The sequence below is a fragment of the Rhodamnia argentea genome, chromosome 5, assembly GCF_020921035.1.
Source record: "Rhodamnia argentea isolate NSW1041297 chromosome 5, ASM2092103v1, whole genome shotgun sequence".
Lineage (NCBI taxonomy): Eukaryota > Viridiplantae > Streptophyta > Magnoliopsida > Myrtales > Myrtaceae > Rhodamnia > Rhodamnia argentea.
The window spans coordinates 6,487,195-6,511,107 of record NC_063154.1 but is presented as its reverse complement, the minus strand read 5'-3'; the positions used below and the strand labels follow the sequence as shown (position 1 = coordinate 6,511,107).

The following is a 23,913-nucleotide window of genomic DNA, read 5'->3' as shown; positions in this document are numbered from 1 at the left end:
ATCAACAGTTTGCTCGACGATAAATAGAAACTATAACCACTTTCAAGCGAGAAAAGTACCAAAAAAGTTCTAAACCTATTGCATTGATGTCAATTCAGTTTTAAATCTTTCAAATGGTTTAATTTACTCTTGAATCTTTTCATATTGTTACCAATACAGTCCATTTCAATTTTGGCCTGAAATCGCTGATATGGACGCTAGCTGTCTTACGTGGCACAATTGGTGCTGAGTGGACATTTTCTTACACCTTTTTTTTTTTTTTTAAATAATTGAATTTATTATTATTTTCTTTCTTTTGTCTTGCATTTTCTTAAAAACTTAATTTATATTCTTTCTTTCTTTTTCCTTTCATTTTGGCCGGCGAGGGCCATCGCGGCCTTGCCGGCTATGGTCGAGGCAGCCCTAGCCCAGATTTGGCGAGGGCTTGGGTGAGTCGATGGCCAAAATGAAAAGAGTAAAAAAGAAAACAAAAAATAGTAAAAAAACGAAAAGAAAAGAACATAAAAATTGTAAAACTTCAAAAAATTATTTTTAAATATCCACGTCGGCGTTAGCCGCATTACGTAGGATAACCGTATATGTTAGCGATTTCCTGTCAAAATTGGCCGGATGGATTGAATTAATACCAATGCAAAATGATTTAGGACTAGATTGGTCCAATTAAAAAGTTTAAGACCGTATTAGTACCAATCCAATAGGATTGAGAATTTTTTGGTGGCTTCCAAGCTACTTTCGCTGCAAATTCAGTTCGGCCATCACAGAGAAGAATCCCCAACCCTTTTTCTCTCGACACGCTCCGAGACCGAAACGTGGTCCGGCGTTTCGATAACTTCGGTATGTACATAGAATGTGAATTGGCGGGGGCTAGAAAAAAGAAGAAAGAACCTTCACGTACATTGTGTCATCGGATTGGGAGGCAGAAACACAGCTTAAAATAGGGAAGATTCAGATTCAAGCAAGGAGCCAGAAATCCTTCTGGCGCTTGGTGGTGATCAAGTAGCCGCCGAGCTTCTTGCTCTTCCTCCGCACGGCAATGGCCATGCACTCGGCGTTCTGGATGCAGTACTCCACGACTCCGCCGCCGCCGCCGGCGCTCCCCATTCGGTTCCCTCCGACCCACATCATCAGCAATCTCCAGCTTACCGACCTCTTCTTTTGGCCCATCACCAACAGGGATGCCCCACTCTTTCTTGCCTCCTCCAGAATCTTTGGACCCTTCTCTTTCCCTTGCACTAACACTGTCTCAATTTGCACCTACCAAAACCCAGTTTTTGTTTAACAAATACAGCTACAACTTGGGAATTTAATTTCCAACAGATGAAAGGAACGCACATAAATGAGAAAAACTACTACTTTCAATTCACTTAGAAAGGAAAAGAAAGTGAACCCCATGATGTGGTGGAGTGAGAACTTTGTCCCTTTGTTTAAGCTCTTGCTTTCTTTTTTCCCCTAATCATCCACTCAGAGAAAGCATCAAAAGCTTGTGAAACTGGAAAGAAGAATGAATATGAAACTACAGGTCCACTGGAAAGAAAAAGAACATATGATTCCCTCTGGGACAAGAAAAATGAGTGAAGAAAACACTTGTACAAAAGAGACATTATGCATAAGATCATTGAGAATGGGCGAGAGCAAATCTTGGTTTAATGGATTCTAAGCAGAGTTCTTGATCTCTAGCGAGTTACGATTGAATGCCCACCTCAGGTCTCTTCAACTGGCACATATTCTTCAGAGACTGAACAAGCTGGTAAGCCCTTGTCGGAGCTGTCTCTTTGGTGAACTCTTCACAGGTTCCTGCAATCAAATCATATCAGCACAACCACCTCTTTTGCTTCAAGAACCACTCACTCATCAAGGCATATGCCCACACGGAGATGAATCCCAAAATGAACTTGTGCATGAAGAAATTAAGACCTTGTTGAGCCGGTTTCGTCACGTGCAGAAGTATCATGATGTCCTGGCTCTGAACTGTGTGAGACAGCGCCCACTGGAGAGCTCCCTTCGCTTCGATGCTCGAGTCCACCACGATCATAATCCGCCGCCCCGTCGCCTGCCCGGGTTTCTCCCCATTCCCGAGCTTCTCTTCCTCGATGCTGCCGCCGCCGCCCCCTGGATTTTCCGCCTGTCGGTCAGGTTTGACGGCATTCGGTTCCGGCTTTGATTGTGTGGGAGGTGACCGGACTCTCACATGAGGCCTGATCCTGTTGAGGCAAAATCCCGGCAATCTTGTGCCTGTCCTCCCCATTTTTTCCTCAAGCGCCAAAAATGTTTCAGGTGAGGCGCACAATACAGAAAGATGCTGAAGCTAAATCTGTACAAATGCTGTGCCGGTTTCCAGAGGTTGGTCTCGGCCAAATTTCACCATCCTGCTCTGCTTTTATCTTCTTCTCTTCCCTCGTTTCTTCTCTGCACTATTGGGCAATCTAATCATGTTGGTTACTTTGTTGCTTTAGAATTTATCTTGTGGGGGCAATTCCTGAACGTGCCTGTCATGAATCTGTAGGGCCAGGCCCCCTCTTAGACCACCAATCCCAGCACAAAGTGGCTTTTCTTCTAGGGAGCTAATTATAATCCCGGGTGGTTAAGTGATCTTGATTTGCTCTCTGGTCTTTCCATTACTGTCTTTCTTTATGTCTCTGATGACTGTCTTGGAAGATCCATGTGATTTCATCGAAGCATGTTGAATTGCTTTTCTATTTTTCCTTTTTTGTCTTTTTTTTTTTTTAAAACAATAACAGCTTTCACTTTCTGGAAGGAGGAGAGTATGTGAAGGCCAGTGTATGCAATTTTTGCACGTCTATACGCATTTCTTTTTTCTGTTTTGGTCGGAACCGAAATCTTCATTTCGTATGAAAGAGGGAACATAACTTCAAGATAAAGATGCAAATCCCACAAAGCAAGTAAAAATAATATATCTAAAAATTGATTCAACTTGGTACAGTCTGCGGAGACTCGCCCATTCCTGAAAGATTGATTTGTCATAGCATCAAAGCAACGAGCGACGGCCGATCGCCGAATCTCGCGTCATCAACAGTGATGGGCACTCGCAGAGAAATCCCTCTCCAGTGGCTACGATTTTGCCAAAAAACGGCGCAAGCCTTAAATTCGGCGTTCTTAGCATCATCACCGGATGCATTTCTTTTGCTTTACACAATCGTGGGTTCTACTTAAGAACATTCGTCTGATTAGGACAGATTACTGTCTGAGTAATCACGGCGTCAATTATACATTCCTAGTGATTTGCAAGAATCAACTGATGGTTAAATTAAAATATGTCTCTTTGATCTGCAAGCTGGTGCCTCCCTGGTTTCTTTGGATCACTTAAAATATTCATGGAAAACGAAGAGAATTAGGCTTCTGGTAGCTCAAAAGAAAAGGAATCAGCTGCATACATGAGGGAGAGTTGCATTACTCTCACCCTCACCTACTCCCCTTTTCATGCTTTTTTCCCCTAAAAGAAAATAGTTTTATGTATTTCTCCTTCATTTTATGCAAATTGTCTCAAAAAATTTGTTTGTTATGTGCTTGGTAATAATTGACATGATAAAAAAACCGTACGTTCCAATGCATAATGGTTAAGAATATGCCTTGATTTCAACGTGAATACAACACATTTGGATTCAAGCTAATCAGGTTCGAGTTATATGTGGTATTCCACACCTACTACATGCGCATGCAATGTTAATTTCTTGACATGTGACAACAAAGTGTAGAGTACAATGATATCAAAGACGATAATTTCGGCAGCGATGCTGCATCAAATAGAAACTCGATATATTTTCTCGATTCGTGAGAATGGTCATGTGTTAGCTAGGGCAAGGTAAACTACCACGATTCTTAATCGTGCAATTTATAGCCAAATAGTGCCAAGGTTGGAGATTTAGGGCTAAATCACATAAAGCATCAATATTTTAGGGACAAAAGTTACCCAAAATATTTATTCTTCCTTTTCTCTTCTTGTGCGGTACCGTGATGAACACGCCACGTAAATACAGGCCTGACATCTTTAAAATATGGGAAAAGGTAATTATCTCGTCCAATTAAGTTTAATATATCCAGCTAGCTCTTAATATATATTGTTCACCACCTTTTATGCAAATAATAAAAAAAAATTAAGTAGATGCCTTTATTTTTCTTGTGTGACCGCTTGCAGAATAAGCATACACGAAACCAAAAAGTAGCTGGCCCCTCTAAAGAGTCATGATGGTTGGTGGGGAGACATGTCCTTTGTTAGGAATATCAAAAGCATATGCACAAAAGAACCTCGCTTTGGCTATCATTATATTCCCTTCCAGCAAAAGGGCACACACACAGTTAATTAATTTTAGGAAGAACCACATAAATGGTTCATGAATTTTAATATAATATGTAATGTCGTCCGTGAAAACTTTTAATTTACTTTGTGTGGCCCATAGAATACTGATAAATGTTTAATTTAGCCAATAATGCATATAGAAGAACTATATTGTACACATATCGATGGTTTATGGACTAAATTGAACATTTATCATTCATTTAGGAACCACGTCGAACAAACGTCGAACAAATTAAAAGATTATGGATTATACATTACACATCAGGCCCAACTTCGGGGATCATATTGCACAAAATAAAAGTATGGGGATGATATTGCACATTTGACCAAAGTTCGGGGATTATTTGTGTTATTATCCCCGACAATTATAAAGATTTTTGCAAATTCGATATCTGAGTTATTGACTAATGGTAAGAAATCATCTACTCTATCATATGAAGCAAATTGGTCTCCTACTTTTAAGGGATCATAATTCTTTTTTTCTTTACCCAGAATATCTCGATTGGTTATTTCAAAATATCCTTTTAATGACCAAATGTAATTTATAATTCGGTTAATATCATGAAAACTCCAAATGATATACCTGTGACAATTTTACCTTAAACTAATTTTTTGACCACAAAAAATCCAAAATCGATACACTTGTGACAAATTCACTCTTCGCTAGTTTCCATTAAATTGGGTTAAGACTACAAAAAAATCCAAATTAGTACATTTGTGACAAACGGAGGAAAAAAACTCAAAACCGGCACACCCGTCAACTACCACGTTTCATCCAACTTAGTAATTTGATGGTAAAATTTAATGAAAACTAACATAATGTAAGTTTGTCACAAATATACCAGTTTGAGACTTTTCGTGATAAAAAAATTAACTTGGGATAAATTTATCTCGGGTGTATCAGGTTAGGATTTTTCGTGGTATTAACCAAAAAATCCTTTTTTTATCTTACAAGCAAAATTACAAAAAAAAAAAAAATAAAACCCTCAAGCATTTTTCTCTTTTCATGCGTGCATATATGTGCGATTTCGTTATATTGTATCTTTAATTTCAATTTTGATAATTAATAATTCAAATATCTCGCAAGAAGCCAATTTTGTAAAATTCATTATATATCAACTTTTGCTTGCCATTTAATATGATATCAAGAAATTGTACACATACATATGATAATAAAATTTCATGGTTAATTTTTCTTGCAAGGTTATGTTAGAAAAGACTCAAAGTTTAAAATTGAAACACGTTATAGAGAAGATAAAATTATTAACTTACAAACTTGTTCATTGGTGGAATATTTATAAATAACTAATTGAGGATGTTCTTTTTGGGGGAAACGAAAAGATTGTCATCCCTTAAAAGTAGGATGTCCCCTTTGTTACATAGAATAGTATTAGACGAAGTGGTCAATCCCTTTAATCTTGATTTCTTTAGGCCGGATTTGGAAGAGAAAACAGACTTAATTAATCTCTCAAGACCGAAACCGAGCTCAATCAATACAAGAGACATACACCAATGACTTACCACATGCACATAAACCATAACCGGTCGAACTTTCAAGATTCATTTAGATTTTTCGTGTTGACTATATGCAATAGGGAAAAATTACCAAAAAAAGTCTTAAGCCTATTGTTTTTTTTTTTGGACAAAAATTAAACTTATTGTAATTGTACCAATTCAGTCATAAACTTTTTTTTTTGTCTATTCAGCTCCAAAACCTTTTGTAATTGTGCTAATTTAGTCCATCCAACGAATTTTGGCCAATCGACAACATAATATTTTATCATTTTATTTTATTTATTATTTATTTTTCTTCCCCTTCCCTCTTCTTCCTTCAACTGGTCACCCGGCCATGGCAAGGCCGAGAGCCTTGCCTAGCCATCCTAGATTTGGTGAGCTCGAGCCTCGCCTAGGCATGACTAGGGGATCGGTTGGAGGAAGAAGAGGGAAGGGGAAGAAAAAAAAGAAAAAAAGAAAAGAAAAGAAAAGAGAAAAAAATACAATAAAAAATTTTAAAATTCAAAAAAATAAAAATATTATGTCTCCAGTTAGCTGGCGTCCACTTCAATGTCGGTCGGCTAAAATTTGCTGGATGGATTGAATTGGCACAATTGCAAAATATTTAGGACTGAATCGGCAAAAAAGTAATAATTTAGGATTGAATTAACACAATTGCAATAGATTTAGGACTTTTCCGGTAATTTTTCCTATGATCGAAATTCAATAACCGAATCGAATACGGATCGCACAATGCGATGAACTATAGTATCGAATTATTTTCTGAACTGCAATGGAAGATGCTCTCCTAATTCATGATGCAAATGCAAATGCGCCACATTCACGCGGACAATGTGGATTGATGAAGAAGGACAATATTCCAATCCTTGCAAAGGTTGATGAACCAACCACCCTCTTTGACTTTTGCGACGCTCCAAAAAACCAATCTTTGACTTCTGTCGAAGAAGATGACCAATTCCGATCGACAGCCAAAAGAGGTCTTTCATAGTTTCGCTAATGATTCGGACAAGACTAGCCAACCGAAGCCTCTCAACAACTTTCCTCGAAGTGAAGGGAGAGAGAGAGAGGAAAGCAGACTTTTAGGAAAAAGGGGTTCGACATGACCCATGAAAATTATCTTAATTGGGTCTAATAAAATCTAATCTCAATCCTCAATTTCTCAACACGTCTCATGTAATTGGTGAAAAAAACAAGACAGAACATATCTCGTCGAGATAGATATTGCACGTTTTGAATGTTACCAACGCTTTTAAATTTTCGAGATATAGCCCGTGCACCAATCGTTCATATATGCTCAGGAGTTGATGGATCATGGGCACGCGATAGGTGCCGAAGCTTCTTAACGTATTCTTCGACATCTAACCCTAAGAACAAAGTATTTCTCGAGACGGATACGCTACATTCATAACTTTCTTTCATAATGCGAATGATCTCGCGAGCGCTCCCTTCATTCTCTAACTTAATTATAACTAAAATGGAAAAATTATCTAAAAATTTCTAAATTTATTACATTTTTGCCAATTCAGTCGTAAACCTTTTAATTTTACCAGTTCGGTCTTAAGCATTTTCACGTTTTGCCAATTAATTCTATTTGACCATTGGCTAGATATCGCTAATGTGGACGTCGGTCATCTTAGCACGATCAACGCTAACGTGGATAATTTTAATAATATGTTAATAGTTTTTTTTATTTTTTATTTACTCTTGTGATGGTTTCGCTCATTTTCAATAGTTGTCCCGCTTCGCAATTTATTATTTCGAAATAGGAACATTCGCTACTTGATTTCTTCTTCATATATATAGATATAGGATCTATGGGGTAATTACTTGACTTGTTGGTTTTTTTTATAGGATAGAATTCAGGGAAATATTTTAGATATTTAGGTTTTGAGATACTATACATACAACCGAAGGGATATATTAAATAATCTTAATCTGAAAATGGTACTTAAAAAAAGCTTTTCTTTACTTTTTCCTTCTTTTCTTTTCTTATGTTTTCCTTCTTTACTTTTTCTTTTTCCATACGTTGGCCATCGTCGGGACTCGTCGATGGCCGGCGGAAGGTGCCGGCCTCTGGCAAGTGCGGTCCTTCACCAAATCTACCTCAGGCAAGGGTCGCCCTCGCTTGAAGCCGGCAAAGGGAAAAATAAAAAATAAAAAATAAATAAAAAAGTAAAGAAGGAAAAACATAAGAAAAAAATAAAAGGAGAAATAAAAGAATAAACAAACAAATTAATAAAAATTAGCAAAATATTAAAACATTATTGAAAAAAAAATTTCCATGTCAACGTCGGTCATACCATGTAAGACACTCAACGTCCACATTAAAGATTTCCTATCAAAATTAGCCAGATAGACTCAATTGATAAAGCGTGAAAATGTTTAAAATTTAATCAGCAAAACCGATACATTTATGACCGAATTGGCAAAAGTGCAATAAGTTGAGGATTTTTCAAACAATTTTTCCTAAATAAAACTAACTTGTTAGGATAGGATATTCCGAACTTTTCATTTATGCGAAATAAACAAAGCCTTAGAGGAACTACCATATCATTTCCGCTTAACTTGTCGATTTTGCCCATATTATAACTATACATCTTGACGTGCAAAGACAACAATTTAAAACGTGTACCGGATTTTCAAAGATCGAAAAATGAGAGTGCCCCCTAGAACACTTGTTAAGCGTCACCGAATATGCTTTGAAAATGTAAAATTTCCCATTTGAAGTTGCTAATAACTTTCTTAAAACGTGTACATCCTAGGCTAAGTGTTATATTTTTGACTTTCAAATTAGTGATAAGGTTATTTTGGACCATTCACTTTGTTTTAGGGTTTCTTAGATGGGGTTATAAAAAGGATATCTTGAATAGCATATTGTAACGTTTTGCTTTTACTTCGGCCCCGAAACCCTTTGTTTTTCACTTCTTCTTGTTAGATCTTTGGATCTTTGATTGTACGCTTGTACACATTATTGAAGATAGTGAAACCCCTCTCTCTCCCCGTGGTTTTTTCCCGTTTTGGGTTTTCCACGTAAATCGTGTCTCGTGCGTTCTTATTTTACTTTCATCCTTAGCTATTTTGCTCTTGAATTTGTGCATCTCTTGGCGTTTTTTGCAACAAATTGGTATCAGAGCCAAGGAATTTCGATCTTTTGTTCGAGATGGCATCTATCAAGTTCGAAGTGGCACCTTTCGATGGCCAAAACAATTTTGGGCTATGGAGGATCAAGATGAAGGCTTTGTTACGTCGAGAAGGTTCGGTTAGAGCCTTGGATGGGAATTATCCCGACGACATGACTGCGGCAGAGATCGAGGAGATGGAAGAGAAGACGCATAGCACCATCCAATTGTCGTTATCCGACAAGGTGCTTCGTGAAGTTGCTGATGAAGAAACGGCTTCGGGATTATGGCAAAAGTTAGAGAGTCTCTATATGAAGAAATCTCTTACGACGAGATTATTCTTGAAGCAGCGTCTTTACACGCTAAAGATGCAAGAAGGTACTCCTATCCAAGAACATCTAGATGAATTTAATAAAATTGTTATGGATATGAAAAATCTATATTTGAAGTTAGATGATGAGGATCAAGCCCTAATTGTGTTATGCTCACTACCGACCTCGTATGAGAATTTTGTGAATTCTATGTTGTATGGAAGAGAATCCATAACTCTTGAAGATGTGAAGGCTTCGCTGAATTCCGCAGAGATACGTACAAAATTGAATGCGAGTAGCGGTGCAGATAAAGCAGATGGTTTAGTTGTTAGGGGAAGGTCTAATCATCGGGATAGACGCGGTAATAATAAAGGCCGTTCGAAATCTAGGTCAGGCCAAGATAAGAGAAAGGTTGAGTGTTACTATTGTCACAAGTTTGGACACTATAAAAACGAGTGTCCTTTGCTCAAAGCCAAGGGAAAAAAGTCAATGGAAAGTTCCGATTCGGCTAGTCTAGTTAAGGATAATGAGTTTGTTAATGCAGATAATGTTCTTACTATTTTGTCTTCGGATTGTCATGTAGACGATGAATGGATTTTGGATTCGGCTTGTTCATACCATATGTGCCCAAATAGTGATTGGTTCCACACATATGAGAAAGTAAATGGTGGTTCGGTTTTGATGGGCAACAATGCAGTTTGCGGGATTGTGGGTATTGGTACGGTGCGGATCAAATGTCATGACAATGTAGTAAGAACTTTGACGGATGTTAGGCACATCCCAGATTTGAAGAAGAACTTTATTTCTTTGAGCAGTTTGGATTCCACTGGTTGCATGTATACTGGTGGAGGTGGAGTTTTGAAAATTTTAAAAGGCTCCTTGATTGTGATGAGAGGTAACAAGAAGAATGGTCTTTACGTTTTGCGGGGAAGTACCGTTGTTGGTTCTTTAAATATATCATCCTCTTCAGATTCCGATAAATCAAGGTTGTGGCATATGCGGTTGGGTCACATGAGCGAAAGAGGAATGACAATCTTGAGTAAGCGTGGTTTATTCTGTGGGAAACATACAGTCTCACTTGACTTTTGTGAGCATTGTGTTTACGGGAAACAAAGCAGAGTTAGTTTCAGATCTGGGGTGCACTCGACAAAAGGCACAATTGACTACATTCACTCCGATTTGTGGGGACCTGCACAAGTTACATCTAAAGGTGGTGCAGTTTATCTTCCGACATTTATTGATGACTTTTCTAGGAAAGTTTGGGTTTATTTCTTGAAGCGTAAAAGTGACGTTTTTGATACATTCAAGAAGTGGAAGATGTTGATTGAAAATCAAACCGGCAAGAAGATAAAGCGTCTCGGAATAAACAATGGTCTTGAGTTTTGCGGAGGTGATTTTAACAAGTACCGTGAAGATTCAGGGATTGTTCGACATCGAACAATCGGGTATACACCTCAACAAAATGGGGTGGCGGAGCGCATGAACCGAACACTTTTAGAGAGAGCTAGATGTATGCTTTCTAATGCTGGACTTGATAAAGATTTCAGGGCTGAAGCCGTGAACACAGCATGTTATTTGGTGAATCGTTCTCCTTCTACCGCAATTGAATGTAAGACTCCAAACGAGGTATGGTCCGGTAAACCTTCCGATTATTCTGTTTTGAAAATATTTGGATGTCCCGCTAATTATCATGTAAAAGATGGTAAGCTTGAACCTAGAGCCAAGAAAGGTATTTTCGTTGGTTATGCATATGGAGTTAAGGGATATAGATTGTGGTGTTCTGATCCTCGGTCACCAAAGTTTGTAATCAGTAGGGATGTTACTTTTGATGAAAACTCTATGCTTGATCAAAGAAAAGTTGTTGAGTCTCGAGATATTCAAGAAGAGGATATAGCGAAAGAGGTGGAGTTTAATGTAGAGCATCCAAGGAGAACTTCCGAAGATGTTCCTATTCAATCGAAAAGTGACAGTGAGCAACAAGATTCAGATTCGATTAAAGAAGAAGTAGAAGAAGTGGAACAACCTCGGACTTTGGCTGTAGGGAGAGCTAAAAGGCAAATTAAGCCTCCCCAGAGGTATGGTTTTGTTGATTTAGTAGCATATGCTCTTACAATTGTTGAAGAGCTTAGTATTGAAGAACCTTCTACATTTCGTGAAGCTACTAGTTGTTCTAAATCTGAAAAGTGGCTTGTTGCGATGAATGAAGAGATGGACTCTCTTCATAAGAACCAAACTTGGGATCTTGTGAAATTGCCTAAGGGCAAAAGAGCTGTTGGATGCAAGTGGATCTTTAAACAAAAGGAGGGAATTTCAGGGGTTCAAGATGAAAGATTCAAAGCACGTTTGGTAGCGAAGGGCTTTAGTCGGAAGGAAGGGATCGACTTTAATGAAGTGTTCTCTCCAGTTGTGAAACATAGTTCCATTCGTGTGGTGCTCGCATTAGTGGCCCTTTATGATTTAGAACTTGAGCAACTTGATGTCAAGACCGCTTTTCTGCATGGCGAGCTTGAGGAAACAATCTATATGTCTCAACCCGAGGGATTCGTTATTGAGGGTAAAGAAGATCACGTTTGCAAATTGAAACGCTCTTTGTATGGTCTCAAGCAATCTCCACGACAATGGTACAAGAGGTTTGATAGTTTTATGTTAAGTCATGGCTATTCGCGAAGTGCGCATGACAGTTGTGTGTACTATAAGAGATTGCATGATGGTTCTTTTGTTTATTTGCTATTGTATGTGGATGACATGCTCATTGCAACGAAGGACATGTCAGAGATACGCTTGTTAAAAAAGCAACTTAGCAGGGAATTTGAGATGAAGGATCTTGGAGCAGCCAAGAAAATTCTAGGTATGGAGATTTGCAGAGACGGATAGGTTGGGAAATTATACCTTTCGCAGAAGGGGTATATTGAAAAAGTGCTTGAACGTTTCGGCATGAAGAATGCTAAACCGGTAAGTACTCCTTTGGCGTCTCACTTTAGACTTTCTGCTTCTTTGTCACCTAAAACCAAAGAAGATGAAGATGAGATGTTTCGAGTTCCATATTCTAGTGCTGTGGGTAGTCTTATGTACGCTATGGTTTGCACTCGTCCAAATATTTCCCAAGCGGTTAGTGTTGTGAGCGGGTATATGGCACATCCAGGTAAAGCTCACCGGCAAGCAAGGAAGTGGATTCTTCGGTATATCCGGGGCACCTCGGATGTTGGTTTGGTCTTTGATAGAGATTGTGATACGGGGCATTCGGTTGTTGGCTTCGTTGATTCCGACTATGCGAGTGATCTCGATAAAAGGAGATCTTTGACAGGTTATGTTTTTACGCTTGGTGGCTCCGCGGTTAGTTGGAGAGCAACTTTGCAAGACACGGTTGCTTTATCTACTACCGAAGCAGAGTACATGGCAGCAACGGAAGCAGTAAAGGAAGCTCTTTGGTTGAAGCGTTTAGTTACAAAACTTGGGGTAAAGCAGGAGGAAGCCTCCGTTATCTTTTGCGATAACCAAAGTGCAATTCAGTTAACCAAGAACGCGATGTATCATGAGAGAACGAAACACATTGACATTCGTTATCACTTTGTGCGTGATGAGGTTGTTAAGGGTACAATTACAATGAAGAAAGTACCTACAAGCAAATAATCCAAATAGATATGTTGACCAAACCAATTCCTTTGACTAAGTTCAAGCATTATTTGGACTTGGTTGGTGTTCTCACCGTTTGAGTTACTTAGGCGGAGTTGATGGCGTTTCATCTCTTGTTTCCTACATCGAGTACGCTCACGTAGGCTTAGGGGTGTGCGTTGTCGATTCCATCGTTTGGCGGGTGGCCTTGTGTGGTCACTCTTGATGGTGAGGGAGAGAGGTCTTGTAGCGTTTGGTAAAACGCACTTCCGAAGATTTGAAGTCAAGGTGGAGATTTGTTATATTTTTGACTTTCAAATTAGTGATAAGGTTATTTTGGACCATTCACTTTGTTTTAGGGTTTCTTAGATGGGGTTATGAAAAGGATATCTTGAATTGTATATTGTAACGTTTTGCTTTTACTTCGGCCCCGAAACCCTTTGTTTTTCACTTCTTCTTGTTAGATCTTTGGATTTTTGATTGTACGCTTGTACACATTATTGAAGATAGTGAAACCCCTCTCTCTCCCCGTGGTTTTTTCCCGTTTTGGGTTTTCCACGTAAATCGTGTCTCGTGCGTTCTTATTTTACTTTCATCCTTAGCTATTTTGCTCTTGAATTTGTGCATCTCTTGGCGTTTTTCGCAACACTAAGCTAGTTCATCTTCTGCTGATATCATCAGAATTAAGTGGAAACGAAGGAGATGAACAGACAAGGCATTCAATATAATTTAGCTCAAAAGGCAACAATCTTCAATACAACAATACAAGATCGATGTTAGCATTCGAATTCTATGGTCTCAGAGGATCGCCATGGATCATATGGTGGCTGATAAGAGTTCATCAAATATGAGTCATGAGAGAATGGCTGTGATATTTCGCAAATTTAGATGAACTTTGAAGTTCAGTGACAGACATGGAATCGACCCGAAAATTGCCAGCCGGGATTGATCATAAGAAGCAAGTTCTTCGCTAGAACGAGGAACACAAGCTAGCCCCAGCTCACCAATAACCGAACTCATACTTAAGCCGAAAAACCAATGGAAAAACAGGTCAAGAAATGGTAAAATGGATGAGTTATACTTGCTCCAGGATTTCAATTATGTCATCAGATAAACATAATCAGTTTGATCACGTTCTGCACGATGCCATCACTTTACAGACCATTCGGAATTCCAAACACAGCAAACACAAAACAACTAAGTCCTCCGAAGCTCTTATTGGCAACCACCAACTCATTTCCAATCTGGCGCAGCAGGACTATTACATCGGTACGACAACATATACAGTAAGCCATTCATTTTGTAAATTGCTCCTTGTTTGAAAGGCAATTAGAGGGCCATCTACAATACCAGACTTATTAATCTCCTCCACGAGCATGCCAATGCTTATATTTTGTGAACACACTGGTTGGTCATGAGTATAGAAGCGATTATTATCAAATCAAACCATCCATCCAGGGATGTACCGATTAGTACCAGTTTGAGCTGAGCTTGCCAAGTTGTTCCGCTGCTCGGTAGACATGGGATTGAAGCTGCATGACAAGAAATTTTCTTTTAAAACAGCATTAGGGAACTGCGTAGTGAAAAATTCTTCCGACGAGCGGTGTCAATGAAATTTACACGTGTATGTTGGACTTGAGAACAATTTTTGGACATGATAGTCGATCGACCAATGCTGCTTGTTAGGAAGTCGTTTGTTTTCCAATGGTGTGGTACACAAAAGTTCAATGACAGTAAACAATCTTTGGACTGAGGAAAATTGCTGAAATTTTACCTGATCTGCGATGCATCATTATAGTTGAGGGGTCCAAAGTTATACTGCAACTGAGCAACTTGATTGTTGTAAATCACGTTTTGATCTCCTGCATTCGTGTTCCACGACAATTGAAGCTCGGCATCAATTTCCTCTATCTGCCAAGTCAGTTCACGAAACCACTGCTTAATTAGATTGTTTCTTAATAACATAACATGGCTTATTGGACAAAACGAATCAAACTCGGCCATCAATTACGTTCATTCAAGCACGCTTGATTGCCTTTTTTTTTGCAGTAAACTTAGGTGAACATCATTTTAATGCAACTAATAAACTTTCTGATTTACTCAAATTTGCATTATCCAGCACTAGGAAACGTATTGGTAAAGATGTACGAGTACTTGAAGACACATTTGTACTTTTCAGATGAGACACTAGGAACTGGCAGTGTACCCTTTTTTTATTGGTTATCAAAACGGCCAGCTAGTTATTGGCAAAATATTTGTGAATCATATGTTCATCTTTAGGGCAACTGTTTTCCGTTTCACCAACTATGAACAATCGTGGCGCTATCCCTAAAGACCAGAACTGTAACCCATGGCACGGCAGAGAAAAGGCAGATGAACGAAGATCATCAAGACATTCTTTAACTGCAACGTGCAAGTATGGAAGTGAACCGATCGTGCTATAACTTAGGATTAAGTAAAATGCAACGACTTCAATAGATGTTAGTATTGCTGTTACCTTTCTTTTTAGGGCATTGTTGGTCTCAAGTAGCTTGTCCTCCTGTAAATCAAGAAAATTAAGCCAATTACACAGGATGTCAATGGCGGTCGTGAATCAGTGTAGCCGAATAACGTATATTCATATTCTTTACCTTTTTGCGAAGTTCATCCAGTTGACCGAGCATGAACTTAGTCTGCTTACAGAATATAACTTGAAGTTCAGATAGCATTCTACTTTTCCAGAGCAAACTAAACTTTAAACTAGCAAACATCTTATGGCGCTATAAGAAGTAAAATGTTTTCAGAGCATCACGACTTTTTGAAAACATAATCAAGGAAAACATAGATAGCAAACTAAAAATGCGGTAACACGATAATCTTTGGGAGTACCTTGGAAGACCTGACTTGCCTTAGTGACTTGTCAAGCTTATTCTCCAGCTGGTCCAGATCCTCCATGTTTAGTTCCGCTAGGTCTTCCCCTAGAAGATTCCTGCGAAACGCCGAGCATTTAAATTGTCATAAGGAAACTTCCTCAATACTTGTCGAATCATCTCTAGCGATACGAGCAAAATAAACTAGTTTCCTACTATAGATCGATGGTGCACATACCTTTGTGTACCTTGTAGAGATTCAACTTGAGTCTTCAGTTCAACGTATTCTTGGTAACGGTTCTGCTTGGAATCAAGGACATACATGAGAGATGTATCGACCCACTAATTCATCAAGAGGATTTTCCACTAAATGTCTCGCGAAACCAATTCAAATTATTTAAAGTGAAAGAGTCTTCATGCCGGAGAAGAGAAGAAACTAGCCCTAAGGGACAAATTGTAAAATTCTACATCTAGGTAAGACCTGAATCTTATTCGGATCTTGGGTAGCTTCCATTTCCAGGACATCGTAAGTGCATCTTTGGTACTTCTCGATGGTCGCAGCCATGCTAGAAAAAAGGATTTTAGTTGTCAATTCTAGATATCGCTTTGACTTTAAAGGCTAAGAGTTTGAGTGATCAGCAATACTTGCACAATATAGAAGTTGCAATAGAGCAAAGGGGTATGGCTTTTATAGCATTTAGAATCACATGGACAAGGAAAGAAGAGAAAATGTAATTCGATCTAAGCAAAATGAAAATAGGGAATCCACAATTTGTTAAACATTTTTTTAAAAGTAATCGCTTTTATCACTTACTCAAATGAACAAATCAAATTTCTTTTCATCATGAACGAACATGTTTAGACACATTGTTGTTGATAATGAGTTTTTTTTTTACTAATATTTGTAAGCAATACAAATAATAGTAGGAAAACTATTTCCAATTCATTTTCCGCAAAACAGGCGAGCCCTAGTAGCCAAACTAAAGCAATATAAAGAATCGCTTCAATATGATCATCTAGGAAGAAGATTATGTATTTCCTGGCTTTCAAAAATACGATGCGGTTTTTTCGTGCCCCATATTCAAGAGCCAAGTTTTGTGCAATCAAACATTAGAATCAGTGATTGCGCATGTTTACATGTAACAACAACAACAAAAGTTATCTACCTGACTATATGCAAGATCAAAGATTTAATTCGCAATGTTTTGACCATATACACGTACAAGATAAGTTGAAATGAAGACATATACCAAATGGAAGGAGAGAAAATATTTCTTAATCACAAAGTTTTCCCTTTTTTTTTTCTTCCAGAAATAACTTTGGTAAGATTCAATAGCCAAAAACAGTTGAAGCTTTACTCTAACAGGCGAAATGGGTGAAGTAGTTGCCGCTCACGGCTCAATCTGTGTCTATGAAATCCTCCAAGTTGTTGGAGATTCGGAGTCACGAAGTAACGAGTCACAACATGGCTTATTGCTGACTTTGACATTATCGTGTTAAGTTGCCGCGAGACGCAACACTTTCTCCATGCATAGTGAATTATACATTAGACACTTTGGCATCTACAACATAAGACCTCCATCAAACCTAGTCATTAGTATTAAGTGAGACTGTCTGAGCCTTCAGCAACCTGCACATTCTGACTATTTGAGAGGTAAGGAGAGGCTGGGAAATCAGATACACCAGATACATCACTACATATGTAGTGACATATTCAATCCAATCATCCAAATCAATGGTGAAATGAGCGGAAAGTGAAAGGCCAGCCAAAATCAAACTCAAAAAATTGTGTATCGAACTATTATAGATGAAGATCAAGAACTAGATGGAAACCAGGACATAGAACCAGCAAAAAGTATCAAAGAAATAAAAAGTCAATCCGTGGATATTCTCATGTTCAATCGTAGCGAAATATTCCGAAACTGTGGAAGCGCAAGATCATCTAAACTAAAGAGTCCTAGGAAAATAAGTAACTAAACAAACTAATCATAAGAACAGTAGAAGACATCAAATCTTGTCATAAAATGTGAAAACTAGTCGGACACAAATTTTCAGTTGAATTCCCCCATCCTAAATCGCTACGTCACAGTCCTACTTGATTGTATCACAAATGTCAATTGATGGTGAGGGAATTCATTTAATCAGCATGTACATCTCAATAGCCTAAGAATACACGGCTGAATTTACCATAAACGAAGTCCAAACAACCAGCTCACGTTTGCCAATTTCAGTCCGTAAACAGCAAATTGGGTCGAAATAAGCTAATAAGATTATTCATTTATCTTTGGAATATACATGTAATTGTATGTCTATGGCACACAATCATGGTTTAAGATGTGAAACGGCCTTCGATTAATTTATCAATTAAGCTTAAAAATTGTCAATAGGGCTCAGTGTGCCCACAAAGAGAAAAAGGCAAACCTAAATTTTTTTGACTAGCCGGTGTCCACGCTTATTAATCGCTTCTGAGGGGGAATGAAAAGCTTATGGTCCATCAGGAATGTATAGTAGCCTCTCTTCAAAGTGGGAATTACATGGTACATGGAGGAAAGCTAGAGCTGACCATCAAAAGCTCGAAAGATAGAGAAGGAATGACTCAAAAGCCGTGGCAAATTATATCATAAAATCATCAACAAAACGATAGTATGGCAAAGAACATAATGATGGGTAGATTTGCTTGATTGATCAGTTTCGGTTTCCACGAAGGAAAGATCACTTGCATGCTTAACCATTCGCAAGAGACCTTACCGATCTAAGGATGCATCCAGGGTTTCTCCCCCCGTAAAAACTTTGGGAGAAAAAGCTAAGGAAAATACGAAAAGAAGCAAGAATGCAAGGGAAAGAACTTCAAGAAAGATTATGAAAAGCTCTAAACCTGTCGTTAGGCTCAAGCTACGAATTGTGATTGCTGGAAACACAAGCTATGTAAGCATACTTTGTTCTTTTGCATGATAATTCATGATTATACTGGAAGATATTCTTTTCTTGTTTTTTTTTTGGCACATCCCACTACTGACTAGCAGGTAGAGGCAAAAAGAAAGACCTAGAGGAAAATTTAGACAAGACAACTCAGTGCTTTTTACTCGTGAATTTTCGCAAAAAATTTGTAAATGAAACATGCCGCTCCTTGTAATTCTGTAAGAGCGTTTCAGTTCCGTACAGGAGATGTCGAACCGTGTGCTTCTGCAGATGTGTTGAAGGCCAGAACAAAGAAGAAGAGGAGCAAAGCCCACTTCTCAAAACAAAAGGAGATGATCAGAAACCCCCACGAAGCGAGAAAACTGTGCAGCTGAAAGCCGAAACTCAAAAGGTAAAATCACAAGAAAAGAGCCAAGAAAAACTGAAATCCCAAGAAAAATTACGATAAAAATCACCATTTTCATACGGCAGCACCAAGATCCAGGTCACCAGGACTCGAGGGTTTCTCAAAAAGAACTGTGAACGAGAGGAATTAATGAAACAGTGTGATCTCGATTCTGGGTTTTCTTCCCCTGAGGGGAGGCATCATCAGATCAAGAATGTTTGCAATAACGAAAAAACAAGTCATAACATACAGATATGTGATACCTTGAGCCGCTGCAGAATTCATGGAGCTTGCCGCGGCTGGAGAAGATGATGAGAGCGACCTCGGCGTCGCAGAGCAACGAGAGCTCATAAGCCTTCTTGAGTAGCCCGTTCTTCCGCTTGGCGAACGTCACTTGCCGATTTATCTTGTTCTCGATCCTCCTCAGCTCCACTCTCCCTCTTCCCATAGCTCTTATTTTTTCCTTTTTCCTCGCTTCGAGATTGAAAAAATTTCTCCTGATCAGTTATTCCAATTCTTAAAATGAAAGCATAAACACTACCCAACAAACCCAGCCCCTGTGAGCTCTGATCTCTCCCTCTCCTAGGCTAACATAGGATTCCCTTTCTTGTGCTGTGAATCTTTTGTAGTACAATGAATGGTTTCTCTCTCTATCCCCCCCCCTCCTCCTTCTTCTTAAGGAAACTCCTTCCTTTTCATTCCGTTCCTAGGTATTAGGTTTCTTATTGTGTACCAGACAGACCTCATTGCACAAGCTGTGAGAGAGAGAGAGAGAGAGAGAGAGAGATATTTTTTGTTCTTAAGAATAATGAGCGTTAACCGGAAAGGATTAAAGGCCACACACACATTCACACGGGTGTGCAAATTTTACTGTAGATAGTACTAGTTGAAAGGGACAATGACTAAATAGTTCAAAATGAGTTCAATGAATGGCCACGAACTGTCCTTATGGACATTATATGAATAGCGGGTGACTCAGTCTGAATAGGTGTTGAATAGGAATGTGAGGACCACCTTCCTCTAAATATGAAAATATGAGGTTTTGGATTCCGGGAATTCTCAAATATGCGATATATGTGCGTACGAGTGTGAAATGGAGAAAGTTTTGCCTAAACTTTGGTGCTCACTTCAATGAATCAACCGAAAAAGGACAGAAAAAGAACTCGTCAGCAGCACAGTTCCCTCGCAAAAGTTAGTCCTAAATAGCCATGGAATAGGAGGGAACATTGTTTTTTTCTCTTGGGAAATGAATTGAAGGGCTGATCTTGTGTCTTAATTCGTACAAAACAACAAGAGAAGAGGGTAGAATGAAGAAGAGAAGGGGAAGGAACAGTTTCAATGTAGGAACCATATGATTCCTTCTCGTCCCTTCTTGTATTTTCAAACGGATCTTGATCACAAGCATTGCTCTAACCATCTCCTCCAAGAGAAAAGCATCTACACACGTGAACAGAATTGTAATGTGGGTTAACATCGATTTTAGTAACATGAACTCTTAAACCCTCGAAGTATCCGAGACACGGGCTAGAGTGATTGAATGGCTCCTTCCCGGTATGACGGCCTGGTCATGTGAGGGAGAAAGCTGATCGGGAGACAAGGAGGGCACACTACATATTAACAAAATAAACCCTTATTCAAATTGGAGCTCCGTTAATGCGATTTCCCATTAGAAATGAATCCATCAATCTCTCAGCTCGTAACCCTAATGGTGATGAGGATTCAAATCTTCATCGTGACCGAAGTGCACCCCCCAAAATTCTCAAACTTTGCAGGTCGATGGGGGTTAAATCCTTTGGAGGGGGTGGCGTCTCCTGTTCCATGTCAGTCCACAAACACAGAAGGAAGCCGGAGCGCCCCGCAGAAAGAAACTGGCCGTCCTCTCACGGGCTTCTGGGGACAGACGAAAGCGAAAAGCCGTGTCGGACCGCCAAGATTCTCGCGCGTGTCGAGCTCGCATTTGCTGTCCCGGCCTAGGTTTTTTTTTTGAAACTGACGAGGATTAGCGACCGGTAGAGCTTTGATTACCAGATCAGAAGCAGAGCGGTCTCAGTCGCTGCAGATGATGCCTGCGTTGACGCGCACGCCGTCCGAGATGGTGCGCGTCCTCCTGGGGAAGACGATGGGGGAGACTGTTGGCCGCACGTCATCCCTATGATACGTGTCGAGTTCAGGCCGCGATCCGTACGCTTTCCCTCGTGGGGCCCACATTTCTTTTTTCCGCACCCTCTGCTCGTTTTCCTTTCCACCCTAGTCTCTTTCTTTGGGGCTTCTTTCCCTTTTCTTCCACTCTCTTTTCCTTTCCCCACATTCCAAAAGGAAAAGGAAAAGGAAAAAGAAAATACCATGTACGTTGAGAGACCCCTGTTGAGAACTTTCAGCGAAATCATATTAACGGTTTTTATGACAGCTTTGATAATAATTATGACGCGCATAAAAAAGAAAAAAGTAGCATTTCGGTAACAATTTTAACTGCAGCCAATTTGTAACGATTTTCAATTTGATGCGATCGTTGACAAAGGAGAAACGGTTCTTTATTTCTTTCCGTTCTATGTTGGGCTTTACATATAATTTTTTTGTTTGTTGTTGTTGTTCCCCCTATTATCTAGTGCAGAGTAAAGAGGAAGGTCTGTTGTATCCTGGGAGGATAATCGCTAAAGCATGTTCCTATCGAGTTACTCGTGGGAGCGGTGGAATTTTTCCTTAAGGATAGTGTTTGCACGACTTAGACAGTTGATTTTATTTTTCCAGCTTTTTCAACAATTTTGACGCAGTTTTCTCAAACGTCTCGGTGAAAATGCATAACAAATATCAGGATTAGTACCATTAAAGATCCCAAACACCTCCGTCATATTTATCTCAAATTAATTTTGCATCGTAATAAATGGGGACAAATCTAGTCTAAGCTTGCTTCCGTCCAATTACACTGTTAAATTTCTGACTTGGAAACATGTGTGGTTCATCTGGCATGGATCCGACATGGAAATTCAGCTTAAATATTGACAGTTTCCTTACAAATTCAAGCTCGTCCGATGAATCTAAAATTTCCGAGGAAGATAATATCTTGGAAAGAGTCGCGAAACTTTGGCCTATTCCGAGCGAGCATTTACATTGCTGGCAACGTGTCTCTTCGCAAACTTTGCCTTGGAAAAATGCCAAGTCCAGAGGGTAATCGTTCACGAGCAAAGAATGTACGAAGCCTCACAGAGTCTCCTGTGTCTTATCTCCATCGAGCACCCTTTGGATGAACGTGGATAGCAACTCCTCTCCATTCTTGCCATCTTCGGCAGCTTCCCTTCCAAGCAAGAGCTTCCTCAAAAACTTGTAATGAAAGTGCAATTAAGTCCTAAAACTTGTAAAAATAACAATTAAGTCTTAAAATTTGTGAAATTGGTGCAATCAAGTCCTTCTTTTAATTATGTTAGTTTGGCTAACGAAAATGCTGACATGGCATTTTTTCTTTAATTTTTTTATCCAAATTTTATGTAAGTTAGATTTTTTTTAGTCAAATATTTAAATTAGATAAAAAAACTAAAGTAGAAAAGCTAAAATTCTATTTAAAAAAAAAACTAACTGAAAATAAAGAAAGAAAAATGGCAAGTTAGTTGGGGGAGCGCCGCCGCTGCCACCGACCACCACCGGAGGGGCTAGCGGAGGTCATCGGCCATGTGTGAGGATGGGCGGGCCCCAGGTGAGGATTGACGTACACCCCGATCCGGGTGCCCTTGCCTAGGCTCGATAAGGCCTCACCCCGGCCGGACAAGGGCCGACGATGAGCAGCAGCGGCAATGCTCCATCGTCGATCCCGCCATTTTTCTTTCTTTTTTTTGCATTTTTCATTTTTATATAAAATTTTTGCTTTTCTTATTTAGTTTTTTAATTTAATTTAAATAGGATTTGAATAACAACAACAACAACAACAATAATAATAATAATAATAATAATAATAATAATAATAATAATAATAATAATAATAATAATAATAATGCCATGTGGGAGAGAGAAATTAATTAAAAAATACCACACAGCATTTTTCGTTAGTCAAATTGACGGTGCTAACGGAAAGATTTGATTGTACCAATTTGAAAAGTTTTAAGATTTGATTGTACTTTTTGAAAATTTTAGAGCTCAATTGCACTTTCGCGATAAGTTTTAGGACTTCCATTGCACTTATCTTTTTTTAAGATTTCGGTGATTTGTGAGAGAGGAGCATATTCAATTTGGCCCTAATTTGCAATATGAGATATTTCCTTCAAATTTTGTTTCCAATACCAAAGGTCATTCAATGAGCCATATATGTTGATTTCCACATCAGATGCATGTTAGACGAGCTGCTTGTCACGTGAGGTTCGACGTGAGCAATTTAATAAAATACCAGACAAAGCAACATACGAGTAGATTTGTCAGGGGTGTGTATAGACTTGGCATTTTTTGGGGACTCGAAAATTACTTTAGGGCGGTCGGTACTTCTGACGATGTTATCCTAAATGTCAACCTATCGAGCAATACTAACTTCTTCGTGTGGGCATGGTAAATTTTTCAGGTAGATGAGCAGGTTTCGATTTACGAGTGATAACAATAATTTTTCGAATTGTAGCCAAATTCTTCCCACGAGCAGCGTCCATGAAATTTAGATGTGGTCGTTGGAGTTGAGATCAAATGTTGGACATAATAGTCGATCGACCAGCGCTGCTTTTTAGGAAAGTTGTTTGCTTTCAAAAGGCGGGGCACCTGAAAGTTCGATGATAGTAAACAATGTCTGGATTGATGGAAAATTGATGAAACTTTTGCCCGATCCGCGACGCATCTTATAGCTGCGGGGTTCGAAGTTATGCTGCAACTGAGCGGCTTGACTGTTGTGAATCGGGGTTTCGGGTCTCCTGCATTCGCG

General features: G+C 39.1%; 2 protein-coding genes across 4 annotated transcripts; both read right to left on the bottom strand.

The window, feature by feature from the left end:
* Positions 1–868: 868 nt before the first annotated feature.
* LOC115750576 (universal stress protein PHOS32) lies at positions 869–15,363 on the bottom strand. The gene is made up of 4 exons (XM_030688049.2): positions 15,221–15,363; positions 1,915–2,299; positions 1,700–1,794; positions 869–1,254 (listed from the first exon to the last, which is right to left on the bottom strand). Exons 2-4 carry the CDS (start codon positions 2,243–2,245, stop codon positions 952–954), a joined length of 729 nt encoding a protein of 242 aa, XP_030543909.1. The 5' UTR covers positions 2,246–2,299; positions 15,221–15,363; the 3' UTR covers positions 869–951.
* LOC115755165 (agamous-like MADS-box protein MADS2) lies at positions 13,976–19,812 on the bottom strand. Of its 3 annotated transcripts, none has more exons than XM_048278432.1 (9): positions 19,607–19,812; positions 19,289–19,543; positions 16,203–16,287; positions 15,960–16,021; positions 15,741–15,840; positions 15,503–15,547; positions 15,370–15,411; positions 14,647–14,783; positions 13,976–14,404 (listed from the first exon to the last, which is right to left on the bottom strand). In XM_048278432.1, exons 2-9 carry the CDS (start codon positions 19,471–19,473, stop codon positions 14,314–14,316), a joined length of 747 nt encoding a protein of 248 aa, XP_048134389.1. In that variant the 5' UTR covers positions 19,474–19,543; positions 19,607–19,812; the 3' UTR covers positions 13,976–14,313. The 3 variants fall into 3 exon arrangements, with proteins under 3 accessions (XP_048134389.1, XP_048134390.1, XP_048134391.1); XM_048278433.1 differs by having other exon boundaries at positions 15,503–15,544; positions 19,607–19,811; XM_048278434.1 differs by lacking the exon at positions 15,503–15,547.
* Between the last annotated feature and the right edge of the window lie 4,101 nt (positions 19,813–23,913).

Bases quoted from the DNA above. Each gene is read 5' to 3' on its own strand.
- LOC115750576 (XM_030688049.2), bottom strand. From the start codon at position 2,245: ATGGGGAGGACAGGCACAAGATTGCCGGGATTTTGCCTCAACAGGATC. The intron at 1,795-1,914 runs GTCTTAATTTCT...ATTTGATTGCAG, and splicing joins GACGAAACCGGCTCAACAAG to GAACCTGTGAAGAGTTCACC. The intron at 1,255-1,699 runs GTGGGCATTCAA...GGGTTTTGGTAG, and splicing joins GCCAGTTGAAGAGACCTGAG to GTGCAAATTGAGACAGTGTT.
- LOC115755165 (XM_048278432.1), bottom strand. From the start codon at position 19,473: ATGGGAAGAGGGAGAGTGGAGCTGAGGAGGATCGAGAACAAGATAAAT. The intron at 16,022-16,202 runs GTCTTACCTAGA...GATTCCAAGCAG, and splicing joins AAGATCCGAATAAGATTCAG to AACCGTTACCAAGAATACGT. The intron at 15,412-15,502 runs GTAAAGAATATG...CTTGATTTACAG, and splicing joins TGGATGAACTTCGCAAAAAG to GAGGACAAGCTACTTGAGAC.